General features: G+C 42.4%; 1 protein-coding gene and 2 non-coding genes across 3 annotated transcripts; all 3 read left to right on the forward strand.

Annotated features, from left to right (window-relative positions):
• The first annotated feature begins 9,928 nt into the window (after window positions 1-9,928).
• On the forward strand, window positions 9,929-11,314 carry LOC143619958 (basic leucine zipper 6-like). Its single transcript, XM_077091774.1, has 4 exons — window positions 9,929-10,356; window positions 10,476-10,566; window positions 10,947-11,073; window positions 11,175-11,314. Exons 1-4 carry the CDS (start codon window positions 9,929-9,931, stop codon window positions 11,291-11,293), a joined length of 765 nt encoding a protein of 254 aa, XP_076947889.1. The 3' UTR covers window positions 11,294-11,314.
• Window positions 11,315-12,492: 1,178 nt separating this feature from the next.
• Window positions 12,493-12,566, forward strand: TRNAI-UAU (transfer RNA isoleucine (anticodon UAU)). The gene has a single exon. It is a non-coding gene; the product is annotated as a tRNA-Ile (tRNA).
• A 2,020-nt stretch (window positions 12,567-14,586) lies between these two features.
• On the forward strand, window positions 14,587-14,660 carry TRNAI-UAU (transfer RNA isoleucine (anticodon UAU)). The gene has a single exon. It is a non-coding gene; the product is annotated as a tRNA-Ile (tRNA).
• The last annotated feature ends 2,827 nt before the right edge of the window (window positions 14,661-17,487 follow it).

A 17,487-nucleotide genomic window follows, 5' to 3' on the forward strand; every position in this document is an offset into this window, starting at 1 on the left:
GTGTCCACTAAAGTAATAGGATTACACGAGAGTACGTAGTTTACACTTTACAATGCAACTAAATCGATAAGGTGTTTTATGAATAAAGATAATAGGCGAACCGTTATATAGTAGTAGTGCATGCTTTCCTTGTAGCATAACTATATAGTGGTATAATATTATCTCATCCCAAAAATACTTTTATACTATATCCAACATCCTAATTTCATCTATAAAATTGAAGAAACACTAACTGACCCCGGGCAGATTACGGATAATCTGGGGGTTAAATAGATGTTTCCCACGAGGGGTTAGATCCGGCAAGATGGTTCTTCTGATGACCTGCAAAACAGATACCGTGAGCTCGTCACTTAGAAGGGGGGTACCTCCTTGTGACCACCCTCCGGCGTGAGAATCAGACTAGATTGCTCTGAATATAAGTGTATATATTGAGAGGTTGCTAGAGAGAATATAAGATAATGAGATAATAAGATAATGTAATGTGTCCATACCATTCCAAGGTGTTGGAGTATTTATAGCCGAATGTAGGTTTTCAAGAAGGTACAGCCGGCTGAATAGTGTTCCTATTCTGCCAACTGTGGGCTACCACATGCCATGCTGGTAGTTGGTGGGTAGGCAGCGGCTGATAGTGACCAGGCCGGCTGTGTACTATTCTTCTCCACCAACTGCAGGCTATGCACGTGCTACGACAGGTTGGTGAGTAGGCAGCGGCTAATAGTGACAGGGGTTGGTGAGTAGGCAGCGGCTGATAGTGACCAGGCCGGCTGTGTACTATTCCTTTGTCACAGTGAGCTGTCGCTGCTTTGGTCAGACCTTTTGTCCATACCTCGTCAGGTACAGTACAAAAGGTCCTCCAGTAGCGTACGGACTAGCTCATTTGGGCGGGAGTATTCCCGGCTTTGGGCGGGAGTGTTCCCGGCTTGCTCACTCCTTCTTCAGGTGACATTACTGAATTATTTAAGAGTTAAGTGCCTTGTGCGTGTAGCCTTGCTGTGCGGGTAGCCTTCCCTGATGGCTAGTATCCGTTACTGCGGGAACAGGCGGAGTACGTCGACCATTGGGAGGCTTTTCTTGCGGGAACAGCTTGCGTACTGCGCGTAAGGACGTCACGTCTCTGAGCATGGTGGGTACTGCGGATCCAGTTGGTTTCTGCGCAGACGTCTCTCTTCAAGGTGAGTCTTGCGAGTTTAGCCTTTGCGCAGACGTCCCTATTGAAGGTGAGTCTTGCGGTTTCAACTGCGCAGACGTCCCTCTTTGAGGTGAGTCTTGCGGGTCCAACTGGGCTCTGCTAGGACCTACCTCTTCAAGTCCCCCCAGTACAATGTTCTTCTCATGAATTGTTAATAAGTGAGGTGAACTTTTGGACTTAAGCAAAGGGTTTTGAAAAGGGTTTAGTTTTAAGGTTTTCCATGGGGATTCTTCCCGCGGAAGTCCTAATGTCACATGCAGAAATTCCCGACTTTTCTGCTTGATCTTTGGGTATGATGCGGGTAGGTCTGTAAACTCCTCGTAAGTCAGGAGCGCTGAGTTCTACTTGTGTAGATTCTCCATGAGGTTTTGGTAGTTTTGAACATAGTGATCAATTATGTTTAAACAACCAATTCCATCTTGGAGCTTCAAACAATCTAGTTCTCGACGTTCCCGCTATGCGGGGATGTTATTCCCGTTTCCGCAAGCATGGCCCAGAAGATCCTTCTTGGTTTCAATTCCCTGCGGAGTGCTAGGTATGTGAAGGGTTTCGCCTTGACACTGTACCCGCACTCGTCTTATAGTTACTTTACTTCCAAGGTATTCCTGGCTTCAATTCCCTGCGGGTGCTAAGTATGTGAAGGGTTTTGCCTTGACACTGTACCCGCACCCGTCTTATAGTTACTTGTTTGCCGAGGTATTCTTGGCTTCAATTCCCTGCGGGTGCTAAGTATGTGAAGGGTTTTGCCTTGACACTGTACCCGCACCCGTCTTATAGTTACTTGGTTGCCAAGGTAAGGGGTATAGTCCCGCTTACTTTTGAATCTTTTTTGAATCTTTTTGAATCTTTTTGAAATTTGAAGAGTTGGTGAAAGGATAAGAACAGTCCAAACCGTTGAAACGTCGTCAGACGGTTTCTTCTGACAGTGTCAGGACGTGCAGGAAGTTATGGCGACGTGACAGTATATGGTCATTCCAGACGCTTTTTCAGGCGTGTGGGCGCGAGTTTTCGGGCGCGTGGCCGCGAAGTTTTCGGCACGCATCTTGTCAACAGCTGTTGCCAGCTTGCTTTTTCCACGTGTCATAGTTTCATTGCACCAGCGTTTTCCTCTCTCTTCCGCATTAAATTCATCACATTCATTGCGATGAGTATATAAAGGGATGAGAGGTTGCATCTCAACTCACAGTTTCACCTCTCTTCTTCTTCTAAACGATTTCCGGCGAATACTCTAACTTTTCTGTCGAGCATTCTCCTGAAATCGTTCTTCTTTACATCCAAAACATGTCTTCTATCCATGATCTTGAGGCTACCGCCGAGGAGTCTGACGTGTATGCCGAGAATCCGTCGTCTACTTCTGATAAGGACGATAAGAGTACTGCTGGTGAGTGCCAGTGTGCTCTTACCGTCGATCTGTACCAGTACATTGTTAGGAAGTTCATGCTCGAGCCTTTCGAGCCTGAGTTTCCTAAGCCTCATCAGACGGTGCACGATGCCCCCAAGGGCAAGATAGGGGTGTATGCCGCCTTCTTCATGTATGGGAATCTCAGGTTCCCATTGACGAAGTTTGTGTACTGTGTTCTGGAGAGACACGGTGTACATCTGACGGAGGTACACCCAATGGCGATCGCCAAGATTCGCCATTTTGAATGGGTGTGCCTCATTCTGGGCGTGGAGCCCCATGTCGACCGCCTGATGACCTTCTATTCCTGGAGGTGCATCCAGGGGTGGTATACCTTGGTCACCCGGATCAAGGGTTTGAAGATTTGTGCTACCGAGCGCAGTCTTCGGTCTTGGAAGCGGGAGTTCTTTTACATCTCTGCCCGTGTCGTCCCTATTGCGATGACATTCAAGAACGGGAGAGCACTCCCCAGCCTTCACGCATCCAACTACCAGGAGGCGGAATGGTTTGCCAAGATTTCCCGGATCCAATCTCCGGTTTACCGCTTTGCAGAGTCCGGGATGGTGATGCTCGGGATGAGCCGGGTGTGGAAAGATGCTGGGGCGGAGACGCCACAGATCCCCATCATCCTCGAATACGGTTTAAACTCTATTCCTTACGGTATGCTTCATCTTCTTTGCTGATTTAAAGTTTTCTTCTAACTGTTTTTCTTTTGTTTTCAGAGGGAAACGACCTACAATCGCTCCTGCATCCGCGGGAAGCTGGTGGTCCCGCTCGGATGGGTACCCGTGCTCTTGATGAGAACGAGTTGCCCATCTTGGAGCAAACGACGGATCGGTTTGTGGAGGTCTACCCGCCGGGCCACCCGATTCTAAGCGCCACGCGGCCAGGTAAGGAGTTATTTAACCATCGCCCTGTCAATGCTCAAACCTCTGCTGGAATTCCTCTAATTTTGTCATCTTCTGATGAGGAATCCGCAGATGGTCCTTTCTTGGTGAGGAAGAAGAAGACTGCTGGCGCGAAGGGCAAGGCGAAGGTTGCCTCTACTGCCGATCCGGTGAATCGGTCTGACTCAGAGACCGAAAGCGAGGAGGTAGCGGGGAACCCTGCTGGTGGTGAGACAACAGTCTCGGAGGTTGAGACAGCTGCCACTGCCGCGCGACCAAGTTCTACGACGGTGACCGGCGTGAAGAGGCCGGCTCCGTCGGGTTCGTCCCCGCCGGTCAGAACCTTCAAGTTGAAGAGAACTCGTAAGTATAAATTAATCTTACCCGCAATTTCTTTCCGCCATTGTTTTTAATATCTTGTCTTCATTCAGGCATGGATGCTACCGCATTCCAAGGTGATGCGGGGAGGAGCAGCTATGGACCCATGACGGTAGGTTTGGTCAACCTACCCGAGGCGATGACCCAGGCTGCTGCGCCTGTTTGCAGCATTGGTTCAGTTGCTCATCCGGTTGAGGCAACTGTTCCAATTGTGACGTCTCCGCCGGCTGTCAGTGCCATATTCACTGAGCCGGCGGTGAGTTTTTCTGCGGGTTCCTCCGCAGCGGCGGCCACGGTTGTGAGTTCACCTCCAGTGAGTTCACCACCGGTGGTCTCTACCGCGGCGGCTTCAACCGTGCCTCCGGCACCGGCGACTACCTCGCCCCCGGCCGGTTCAGCAGGTATGTTTGGGGCTTCTAGCCAATCTCTGCCTCCTTCCCATCTGCTTGACCTCTTGGATGGATATCCGTTAGGTTCAGGTGATGGGTTCGGCGGCTACCGGCCTGTTGTCGACCCTACAGGTGCGTAGGGTGAATTTGGCCTTTTTATATATATATATTTGTTTTTTATCATATTTTCCTAACTGCTTTTTGTTTTTGCAGTGTCGGATTCGAATGAGGTGTTTGTTCCGCGGTGGAACATCCGCCGGGGAACCACCCTTCGGACGGCTGTGGATTGCGTCGAGTGGGTGCGCCACGCCGCCCCCAGTGGTGCACTGGGAGACGCTATGTCGAGCTACCAAGAGGGTAGGCTGACAAACGAGCTTCGAATTCTCCTTGCCCGGATGCAGCCGCGCGTCGAGCTGCTTTGTCGTGAAAACGACAAGTTAAAGGCGGCTCGTATCCAAGAAATAGCTCAGGCGAGGGCTATCCGGGAGGAGAACAGGAGACTCTCCGCCGTTGCTGCGGAGAAGGAGAAGGCCTTCAAGGCCCTCTAGGTTGAAGTTCAGGCCCATCTCGAGGCCCGTACCAAGGCTACCCAAGCTGTTAATGAACAGCTTCGGTTGGCTAAGGAAACTGCACGGAACGCAACTGAGAGGGCCACCAAGGCTGAAGCTGTTGCTGAGCCTCTACGCGCTGAGAATGAGGAGCACAAAGCCAAATTAGAGAGGCTCCAGCAGGCTCATGATGCCTTGGCCATGGAAGATTCCAAGAAGCTCCAAGAGATCTTGGACTAGAGGGGGATGCTTGACCACACTGAGCGTAAGCTAAAGGGCGTCGAAGAGGCTGCAGCCAAAGATGTGTTGCTTGCCAACCTTACAAAGAACGAAGCCGAACGCGCCCGTAATGAAGCTCAAGCTGCTCTCCAGGAGGCTCTGGTTACCAATGAATGGCTTCTACGAGAAGCGTTGTCGCAGGTATGCATAGCTTCATAATATCTTTACGCTTTTCTTTGTACTTAGAAAAGGTTTTGATACTTGTATTTTTTTTGTAGGTTGTGCATCGGGTCTTCACGGATACATCATATGATGATGCCATGAGCGCAGCCCTCAACGCTTCTCATGAGGATGGGGAAAAGGCTGGCTTCCTGCTTGGTCTAGGGTTCGTTGAGAAGGGCATCCCGCCTTCCAACTTCCCTTTATATGATGTGGATACTGAAGCTGTATATGACCAAGCAGTGAACCAGTATGCCGCCTTCCCGCACCCGGTGGTGGAGTAGGTGAACGAAGTTGCTGCTGCTGATGATGGGCTAACCATTCTCAAGACATTCCTTGAACCGCCACAGCCAACTGATGGTGCGGGTACAAGTGGGTTTGGAGGGAGTGGCCCTGAAGCTTGATCTTTTAAATCCTTTCCCACTGTTAGAATAGATTTACGTCTTTGTATAGATTTATATTCTTGTATGCGGGTAGATACCCGGCCATTCTTGTAACAGTTGAATTTTTATGGAATATAAATCATTTGTGCGGGTAGGACCGTCATTCTTGCTTTGTAAACGTTATACGACTTGCTCATGCATATTATAGTTTAATTTGACACTTGTTTTGCCGCATAAACAATATATGATTCGCTTGTGCATACTTTAGTTTAACTTAGCAATTTCTTAAGTACTTTGGATAAGTTAACCTTTCAACGTGGCAGATAATAGGTTAAAGTTTTGCTTCCTCTTTCGTGATTGTGCGGGTAAGACCGTCACTTTCACTTAGTAGGATGGCTAAACTTTACCTATATCTGACCTGCGTGGAAGTTTTCCTCATTTTTTCCTTAAGAGATTTTCTAAGTGTTCTGAATAAGTTAACCTTTCGACGCGCGGTTGTCAATAGGTTAATGTTCAGTTTCCTCTATCATGATTGTGCGGGTAAGACCGTCACTTGCATTTAGTAGGATGACCAAACTTTACCTATGACTGACCTGCGTGAAGGTTGTCATCTGTTTTTTGTGCTTACGCGGGTTTTTCCGCCGTCCAAACGCAACGATTTCTTCACACTTATTTATGCGGTGAAAACCGGCATATCAGTGTTGAATAAGTTAACCGTTCGACGCGCGGTTGTCAATAGGTTAGTTCGGTTTCCTCTATCATGATTTGTGCGGGTAGGACCGGCACTTTCATTTAGTGGGATGACCCAACTTTACCTATAACTGACCTGCGTGAAGGTTTGCCGTTTTTTGTGTTTATGCGGGTTTTGCCGCCTTCCACACGCCACGACTTACTTCCCCACTTATGTATGCGGTGAAGACCGGCATATCAGTGTGGAAAGTTCATAAGTATAAATGTAAGATCATCAGCGTCAATGTGATAAGGAGAATCATTTCCATTAGAAGTGGCTCTGGGCCTTTTCTTTACAAGTTTGGAATTGATCTACATGCAGACTGTGTAATTGAGCTCCCTTCCATGTTGTTGGGATGGGAGTGCCATCGAGCCGATATGCACCTGGTTCGGGATCTCGTTGTTTACGCAGTATGTAGTCTCCAACATTGAAGCTGCAGTTTCCTTCTTGTATTCCCCAACCGGGGTTCTACACGCATTGCCTGCTCAGCGTTCATTACGCCACGAGGTGTGCGAGCGTCCCATCTCTGACAAATGCTTCTACGATGTCCTTCAAGTCTAAGCATTCTTCGGTGTTGTGGCCTCTTGTCCTGTGGAAGTCACAGAATTTGCTCTGATCAGCGTTGTGACGCTCTCGGATTATTGGAGCCTTTGGCCATGGGAGCCTCTCGGTGTCAAATATTTCGGTGACGCTTTTGGTGAGTGGCGTCCATCTGGAGTTCCGGTTTGACGACCGCATGTTATCCTTTCCGCCTAACCGAGGGCGAGAGCCGGATGAGGTGTCAAAGTTTACCCTTGACTCCCAAATGCCTAGCTTCCTCTTTTTGTTTATTCGGGCGGTAAGGACATTGTTTTCTCTTGTTTTCTGGGTGTAGAGGTTTGTGCTTTGGGGAAGATCTCTACCCAGTTGCCTTTCCGTTTCCGCGAAGCGTTTAGCTGCTGTCATGATGGCATCCCATGTGGATGGCATGCCGTCTTTACCCGTTAAGGTGTGGATGAGCTCTGGATCTTTCGCGCCCTGGATGAAAGCTGCGCGAACAAGATATTCGCTAATAGCGCCCAGACTCAGCTTCTTTGAGTTGAAGCGAGTGATGAAGTCTAGCAAAGATTCATCTTCCTCTCGGATGCAGTTGAGGATCGTCCATTGCTCTTCAGTGTACTTTCTTTGTTGACTGAAGTGTTGGCTGAACTTCTGTTGGAAGTCTGCCCAATCATAGATGTGGTGGACCGGTAGACGGTCAAACCACGCTCTGGCTGCTCCAACCAGCGTCATTTGGAACATATAACACCACGTGGGTTCCGTCCAGTTGTTGACGGTTGCCCCCGCTATGAATCTGTTCAAATGATCGTCTGGGTCGGATATACCATCATAAGTGCCGATGTTGGACATCTGTTTGGCACTTCTCGGGGCGATTGATTCCGCAATGTCCCTTGCAAACTTGGACGTTCCCGCATTTGCAGCAGTTGGTCTAAAGGTTTTGGAGAAGTCGCGTGGGTTTCCCCTCGCGTTCCTTGGTTTGAAGGTGACTCCGAAATTCCTTCTTGGTTGGAAGTCCGTTTCCTTACGCTTCCCTTTCGTCTTATGGCGAGGGTTTACGTCGGTGTCGGATTCCTCCGAATCATCGTCCAAGTACTCGCACTCATTGCTCATGTTGAGCTGCTGTCGAGTGCTTCCGAATTCGTCAGCCTGTTGGAGTGAACGTAAGCGTTCATCCAACTCAGCTTGGAATTCCCATTGACGTTTTTCCGCCCACGCTTTAACTTGTTCGAGTGTTTGGCGGGGGGGCCTCGTATGTTGTCTTTCCACCTGGGTATCAATGAATCCCAGGGGAGGATTGTTTACTGCACTTGCCCCGGCTTGGGTAACCGGGGTAGTGTTCGTAAAATTTACTGCACTTGCCCCGGCTTGAGTAACCGGGGTAGTGTTCGTAAAATTTGTGTACTCGCCGGTGTTCCTCCCCGTAGCTGGGGTTGTGATTACCGGGGTTTCTTGGTCACTCGCTGGCCTTGGGACCGGAGTAACGTTAACCATCTTTCCAGAAGTTTTGAAAAAAAAAACTGAAAAAGATTCAAGTTCTAGCTTTTATGCACGGATGGCGCCAATGAAGAAACACTAATTGACCCCGGGCAGATTACGGATAATCTGGGGGTTAAATAGATGTTTCCCACTAGGGGTTAGATCCGGCAAGATGGTTCTTCTGATGACCTGCAAAACAGACACCGTGAGCTCGTCACTGAGAAGGGGGGGTACCTCCTTGTGACCACCATCCGGCGTGAGAATCAGACTAGATTGCTCTGAATATAAGTGTATATATTGAGAGATTGCTAGAGAGAAGATAAGATAATGAGATAATAAGATAATGTAATGTGTCCATACCATTCCAAGGTGTTGGAGTATTTATAGCCGAAGGTAGGTTTCCAAGAAGGTACAGCCGGCTGAATAGTGTTCATGTTCTGCCAACTGTGGGCTACGCACATACCATGCTGGTAGTTGGTGGGTAGGCAGCGGCTGATAGTGACTAGGCCGGCTGTGTACTATTCTTTTCCACCAACTGCAGGCTATGCACGTGCTACGACAGGTTGGTGAGTAGGCAGCGGCTAATAGTGACAGGGGTTGGTGAGTAGGCAGCGGCTGATAGTGACCAGGCCGGCTGTGTACTATTCTTTTCCACCAACTGCAGGCTATGCACGTGCTACGACAGGTTGGTGAGTAGGCAGCGGCTAATAGTGACAGGGGTTGGTGAGTAGGCAGCGGCTGATAGTGACCAGGCCGGCTGTGTACTATTCCTTTGTCACAGTGAGCTGTCGCTGCTTTGGTCAGACCTTTTGTCCATACCTCGTCAGGTACAGTACAAAAGGTCCTCCAGTAGCGTACGGACTGGCTCATTTGGGCGGGAGTATTCCCGGCTTTGGGCGGGAGTGTTCCCGGCTTGCTCACTCCTTCTTCAGGTGACATTACTGAATTATTTAAGAGTTAAGTGCCTTGTGCGTGTAGCCTTGCTGTGCGGGTAGCCTTCCCTGATGGCTAGTATCCGTTACTGCGGGAACAGGCGGAGTACGTCGACCATTGGGAGGCTTTTCCTGCGGGAACAGCTTGCGTACTGCGCGTAAGGACGTCACGTCTCTGAGCATGGTGGGTCCTGCGGATCCAGTTGGTTTCTGCGCAGACGTCTCTCTTCAAGGTGAGTTTTGCGAGTTTAGCCTTTGCGCAGACGTCCCTGTTGAAGGTGAGTCTTGCGGTTTCAACTGCGCAGACGTCCCTATTTGAGGTGAGTCTTGCGGGTCCAACTGGGCTCTGCTGGGACCTACCTCTTCAGAGAGGACGTCGGTGACATCCATTGGCACGTGGTGGGCTGATTTCGCCGGTTATTAAACTAATTTACTACCGAGTGAAATTAACCGTTGGGTCACAGCCTGTTGCTAGCTGTCCTCATCCTCCCCATGTGACCCTCATTCCCACCAATATCACAAACACTCCCTCCTTTTTAATCTCGCTATATATTAACTCAAAACATACATTTGTTCATCGATATCCACCATTTCATTTCTGTACTTTTGTGCGTGTGTGATACTCATTTGTTAGACTTAATGGCACAGTTGCCGCCAAAGGTACCCGCATTGTCGAACAACTGGCCATCATTTTCGTATCAAATAACGTCGATATCGCCATCTTCGGCCTCCCAACAACCAAATTGGGTCGACGAATTTCACGATTTCTCATCGATGAAGCGGAACTCGCATCGAAGATCTACGAGCGATCCAATCGCCTTCATTGAGTCTAATAACACCGGATTTGAACGTTTGGATGATGAGCAATTTAGCTCCATGTTTTCCGACAACATCATAAACGATCTCCCATCGACAAGATCATCATCAAATCCGTCTTCACCATCTGATCAAAACAGTGACAATGACACACAACCACAGCCGTCAGAACAGCAGCCGAAGAACGAACCGGAGACGGAATCAGAAAAAGCTTGCTTTAATTTCTCTGGTGACCCTAAGAGAGTGAAAAGGTAATGTACATGTTTTAGAGAATATTATTAATTATCCAAACATAAGAACGTACATGTTTATCGGTTACGTGTTAATGACTTAATGTTGATAATATACGTACAAGCATGTTTAATTACAGAATATTAGCAAATCGTCAATCTGCTCAGAGATCACGAGTGAGAAAGTTGCAGTACATTTCTGAACTCGAACGCAGCTTTACTTCCTTACAGGTAATTTGCATCAAATAGGCCATTTTATTAAAATATAATAATAATAATAATAATAATAATAATAACTTTACATTTTTAAGATGTCTAAAATACACACAATTATGCATATTAATAATTAGAGTTCAGTGAAAAAAAACCCTTTTAAGTAAATTGTTTTTCTGTTATTTTTCTCAAAACCGTAGATTTTGCAGCCGTCTTTTGGTCACAAATCGGTCAAAAGGGCTTTTGTGAGCAGAAAGACGGTCGTGTTTAAATATTTAAACGAAGTTAATCTTTAGAATTTTGAAAATATTAAAATGTAGTTCCAAGCTTCAACTAATTAATTTTTTTACAATTGAGTTGCCTACTTACTCTAATCAACATGGGTTGCTAATATGAAGACGGAGGTGTCGGTATTATCACCGCGGGTGGCATTCTTGGACCATCAAAGGTTAGTTCTTAACGTCGACAACAGCGCGCTGAAGCAAAGGATCGCGGCATTAGCTCAAGACAAGATCTTCAAAGACGGTACGCCATTTTCCAAATTTTAATCCAATTTATGATTAATAAAATTAAACAGTAAATAAGTAATAAGATACATCGTCATGAATATATATAATAAATTGCAGCTCATCAAGAAGCATTGAAGAAGGAGATTGAGAGATTAAGGAAAGTGTACCAAGAACAGAATAAAATGCAACAGGCAAGCAAAGTTGAAGGAGAAGAAGAGAACGCTGCCGTCAGGTAAGAACTGACGGTGGTCCGCTGCCGTAGACAGAAGTGGTACGGAGGAGCATGCTAAGTTGCGCCCATGCATGCACGTGAATCGTGATGTGTTTCCCTGCTTTTGTTGATGTTGTGACTGGTCCCCCCATGATTGGCATGTGACTTTTTTAATTTAACATGGCATTCTTTTTTTCAGTTTTTTTTTCCTTCTTGTATTTTTTTAGTTTTTCTTTGTGTTGGTGTATTTTTATTTAATTTTCATAATTATAGATAAATGATTTAATTGAAATATTGAGTAAGAAACTATAATAAATTCTAAACAGTACTAGAGGGGAAATTGGGTAAGGACGTAAGGTTCTTTGGAACTTTATTTGAAAAATATTATTTTTATTACATTTTACACAAATAATTTTGTTGAACATAAAACATCTATATATTTTAATTTAAAAACAAGTGTCTATCAACTATACCAGCCTCATATTGGCTTCTTTGAAACTCTAGTTAAAAAATTAGAGTAAATGAAAACACAATGTCCAATTATGGAGCGGCCATCATTTTTTTTCATTCAATCTATTGCATAATTAACCGAAAAGGAAAATTATCTGTTTACATCTTCAATATTCATCAATACCAGATCACGTATGCCACGTTTATTAATCGAAAATGTTCCATCAGTTGAGTCGATAAATGGCACAATTAGTTGGAGCCTAGAGGTAGCATAATCAGATGATTTATTAACTGGTTTGAAGTATAATTCTGGTGTTATTGGTATGCATTTGCTTTTAAGAGTTAAGACCACATCTATTTAATATATGTTAAGTTTTACAAGTTATACAATATACATTGTGTCTTGCATTTTCAGTTTGGTAGAAACCTTAAACGTTTATTCTTGTTTCAAATATTAAATCTCATGAGAAACACTACAAAATAAACCTCCGGTTCAATCTGCAGTAACAATGATACAAAGGATTTAATAAATCGTGTATGATTATAAATGACATAACTTAATTTGATTAAAAGTAAAAATGATTTTATAAATTATATTACTTTGAATGATTATATAAATCAAAAGTAAAAACAACATAACTTTGGTGTACCTTGTTAGTTAAGTTCACAAGTAAAACTTAGATACAGTATTCATTATAATATTTGTCGGAAATTCAAAAAAAAAAAAGATATGCTTGGAGAGATATATAAACATGGTTTTTACGCAGACAAAATGTTCCCGTAGCTCAGTTGGTTAGAGCGTTGCTCTTATGAGCCGAAGGTCGCGGGTTCGAGCCCCGCCGGGACCATTATTAGGCGCGGTTTATATGAGTTCTTATTAAGTTTGTATCTTTATTTTTTATTTTCATATATACTAGTCTTTATTTGACTAACAATGCTTTTTAGCATTTGTTTTCAACCTCATTCATCACTTTTCCTCTATCGACATCTTTCATTGCTTTAGCCTAACCCCATTCACCACTGTTCCTCTATCGACATCGTTCATTGCTTTTGCCCCCGATACATTTTCCCTTGTCCTGTTGTATATTCTTGACTATGGTTTTGATTGGTCGTCTCCTTTTGGGACATCTTTTCATTGCTGAGGCCATGTAGTAATAATCGCTATGGATTTTGACAAAAAAACTTAACAACCAACTAGCCAATATGACTAGCATAATTAACATGTGATTTTTATGATTATTCCCCAAACGAAACATCGTTATCAGTATAAAGCTTCAATAAAGTGAGTAGAAGTTAAAACTTATATTAGATTGTATGTAAGCTACTTGGTAGTGGGAAGAAACATAGCAAGCATTAAGATGTTGATGAAAATACAAGGTTGACATCTAAGTTAATAATGTTGAAGAAACAACTTAAAACAAATTTGTGAATTGAGATCTGCAAAGTGAACAAGGATTTATGAACCAAAACTCAAATGCTTTACTATCAAGAAATCAAATCACACCGAATATTTTCTGAGTGTGATGAAACAAAAAAGACCAGATGAACAGATATGAGTAAAGCGGGAAACTTGATAGGAGATGAACACTCTTAACCAAGGAAATTAATCGACTATGTTGTGTGATTAAGTAATCAGACCAGGGGATGAACCGGAGAGCACGAAACTTCTACAGCCTTGCTTTGTTAGATAGAGCATTAAATCATTGAACTCGAGTTCCATACCGAACTTCTTCTCAGCCTTTGGGCTTCAAGACATAAATAGATATTAGCCCAATAGCTAAACCTTAATGAATAGCAAGGGCCCAACAATTGATCTTTTGTAGTACAAGTGTACAACGTCCACGGTCCATCCATGACTCCATGAGCCTCCAACTAAAACAGATAAGACAGAAAACCAAACAAAATAAATCAAAATGAGAAAATAAAATAAAATAAAATAAAAAATGTTTATTTGCTGAATTAGACTAATGCTTTTAACATCCGGTTAATGTACTAGCAACGTATGAAACAGTTCAATCTGTTACAAAGGTAATCATGTGGAGCAATACCTAAGCCCTATGTAAATATGGCAGCCCACTGTGTTCCCGAGTTTCATTTAAGGGAGGAAAAGAAAGGAAAATGAGGGATGGAAAAAGTTTGTTGTGTTCCCGAGTTTCATTTAAGGAAGGAAAGGAAAGGAAAATATAAAAAGGGTGTTCCTGAGTTTCATTAAAGGAAAGAAAATGAGATGAGGGGAAAGAAAATAAGGAGCAAAATAAGAAAAATTGTATATTTCCAAATTGGAAAGGTTAGGAAGGAAAGAAAATTAAAATGTAAGAGGTGACGTCAAAAGAAAAGATAAGAAGAAAAAATTTTCTTTTCCTTCCCTTTCTTTTCATAAATAAACTCGGGAACACAGTAAAGTTTTGATGACACTTGATTCATTTTGTGTTTGTAGAAATGCGTGCCTATTTCAAAGCGCATAAACTGGTTATAAAAACGAGGTTATCAGATATAGAGATAGCAGGAATGTTGTCACAAAAGAGGTTAATCGTAGAACCGGTAAAACCTTTAAATCTTTTAAAACCTTTTAATTCCTTATGATGATTACAAGTATTTTCTGACAATAACTGGTGACTACAATCCAGCTACTTGGCCACATCTTTTATCCACTAATTCACTAAAGGCAATGCTTTTAAAGTACTTAAATGGCAACACCAACTGTCAAATGTATAATTTAGATGTACCTTTTTAGTTTAACTACACGAGTAAAATTGTAACATACAAATTGTAACACAAAGTAATCATTTTATTGTTTGCCTGGAAAGTCCAAACAACAATCACACTACTCAACAAATGTAAAGTAGCTTGTCTACGTGAAGGCAAAAAGGTCCCGTAGCTCAGTTGGTTAGAGCGTTGGTCTTATGAGCCGAAGGTCGCGGGTTCGAGCCCCGCCGGGACCATTTCAGTTATTGCTTACATCTCACTCATGCTATGTTTTCAATTGCTTCAATGGTGTCTTACTTTAGCTAATCATTCTCGAATCAGTTCACATCTTCTTATTTGGTATTTCATAAGTTCTAGTATATATATTTTTGCAAATTTCACTTTTAGATGTATCCAAATTGTGAGTTATCCACCAATGTTTGATTGTTTCAGTCATCATTTGTTTTATGAATCAAGTTTGTGTGCCGGTAATACAAAAGTTGTGGCCAAGTGTTTTCTGCTACTCGAGTCCGAGCTGCGTGCGCATAAGCAGCGTGTAAAGAAAGCCAACTTGAACTTTATGTTTAAAGGTGGAAGCTCGAACTCGGCTTGTTTCAAGCTTTTAGCTAGCCCAATTTATCGGGCATACAGTGTAACAAATTCACACGTAGCTAGAAAAGGTAGCTAAGCTTCTTAACACGGGGTTTGTGTTTTCATTTCAAGTGGATTGGATAAAAAAAATTATGAATTTGAACCATTTCGGGGAATATTATAACTAAGAGAATACATAAGCCAAACTATGTATTTGTTATGATATAGATGTAAGCCTACTAAAGGGGTTGTTTCAAACTTTCATTAGTATCATTAGTTGCTTCAGTTTGGGAATTTGATTATCATTCATGAAATGAATTACCATGAAAGCCGTCTTCAGAACAACGGTCTATCTTCGTTTGCTCTTTCTAAAATTACTCGTATATATATTTTTTGTTGAACGACTCCTAGTTTACTCTTACTAACCACTTAGAGCATTCTCAACCCGTTTTTTAAAAATTTGTGAGGGGGATTTGTAAATTATATGGTATGGTTGTTAGTGATTGTAAGTAAATGAGAGAGAAAATGTTATATGGGAAAGTTAAATTTGGGGTTTCACTGTTCATATCGTATAATTTTTTAATACTTTTTAAAAGTGGTTGTGAGTGGAGGAAAGAGAAAAATAATGATAAAGGTATAAAAAAATATTAATTAATTAAAAATAAAAGAGAAAAACAGTTATTTTTAATGTAATTATATGATATATATGAATATATAATAGAAAATAGGTTAAAAGAGTGGTTTAGTCTTGGATGTCCGTTGGTCGGTTGCAAGTTCAAAGATTTTGGGGGCTAGGTTAAAAATATGAACTCAATCACGGCTCATATGTTACTTGTGTTGATACACTAAAATTCAGATTGTTCACTTGTTATGTTTGGGGTCGACTCATTTAATGTCTATTTGCAAATATGAGTAATATCTAGTAACTTATTTAATAACATTTTAATCAACTAATAACTTAAGGTCAAATGAGCATTTTGTAATTATTGCCTTTTTAATTACTTTTGTTTCCTTAAAAATAATGTGAATTCAACAAACTTGGTTGAATATATACTTAGATGAAGGGCTGAAGAGGTATGCATCATTTTTTTTATTTCCTCTCATTTGTCATATCTGTGTCACAAATGTCAGCTTAACTTTTTCCCTATAATTTAACCTCACCTCTCAAGACCATAGGTCATTCTTCTCATTCTTCATGGTTCCATTTTATTGGTGGTGGGCCACCACCCTTCAAAATGATGCATATTACCATCCTCATAGGCATCCCGTCACGCGTGAAGGGAAGGAGGCGGGGTGTTGTTCACTCTTGAAAGATCATTTGGGTATGTAGGATCCTTTCCTAAACCACACCATCCAACCTTAACTGAAGATTAAAGTAGCAGAATGGAAATGATAGAAGAATAAATGATTATAAATTATTAAATAAAATTGCTGTAAAAGAAAAGTTAATAAAAAGTTCGCTGTTAAAAAAATAGTTAATTAGAAGTGTAATGGAAAATAATTTAACTTCCAGAAATGAATAGTTAGATGAAAAATTCAAAATTAAACTATCAATGTTTAAATTTTAACAGTTTTATCTATAAAATTGTAATATTAACTTTTTTTTAAAAAGCATATAAAGGGGTTCACATGATAACCTATTTATTTAACGGGTCTTAAAGTGGGTATGTTAGACATTTCAAAACATGTTTATGGCCATTTTCGTCCCTGTGGTTTGCTACTTTCGCCACTTCAGTCCAAAATTTGTATTTTTGTCAATTTAGTCCTCATAGTTTTAAATATTAGCCAATTACGTCCTATCCGTCTAACGACATCCAGATATGCCGTTAGTTTAAGGGTATTTTTGTCTTTCTCCCTTTTATTTTGAGTTATTGGTCATTTTCGTCCCCGTGGTTTGATACTTTTGCCAATTCAGTCCAAAGTTTGAAATTTTGTCAATTCAAGTCAGTTTTTTTTCTATAACCCTAGAGAGCGTTATCCAAGCCCAAAACAAGTCTGCATTTACTCTGTCGACAACAGTAATCATACCCCCTCCTCTCGTATTTAGTTTCTAGACGGTTCCTAAACTCTCCCCCATGGTAGAATTCAATGGTAAAGTGGTCAAAGCAATTCCGTGAAACCGAATTGTACGGAAAAAACTAAAAATCGTTTATTTGATGAATGCATAATATTTAGGGTTTAGAGATTAACATATCATAACGAAATCTGGGTCATAATCAACTATTATACATTAATCAACAAAACAATTTTTAGTTTTTTCTATATAATTCGGTTTCAGGGAAACCTTGACCACTTTACCATTGAATTCCACCATGGAGAAGATTTTAGGAAATGTCTAAAAACTAAATATAGGGGGGGTATGATTACTGTTGTCACCAGAGTAAATGCATACCAGTATTTGAGGTTGCTCGATGGTTTTGGGCTTGAATTATGCTCCTGGGTTATAATCAAAAAACATAAAAAATAAAAAAAACTGAATTAAACTGAACATTA

Source organism: Bidens hawaiensis, unplaced genomic scaffold (assembly GCF_021521415.1).
Source record: "Bidens hawaiensis isolate Kalapana, Puna unplaced genomic scaffold, B.hawaiensis_p1.1 tig00002525_1, whole genome shotgun sequence".
Classification (NCBI taxonomy): Eukaryota; Viridiplantae; Streptophyta; class Magnoliopsida; order Asterales; family Asteraceae; genus Bidens; species Bidens hawaiensis.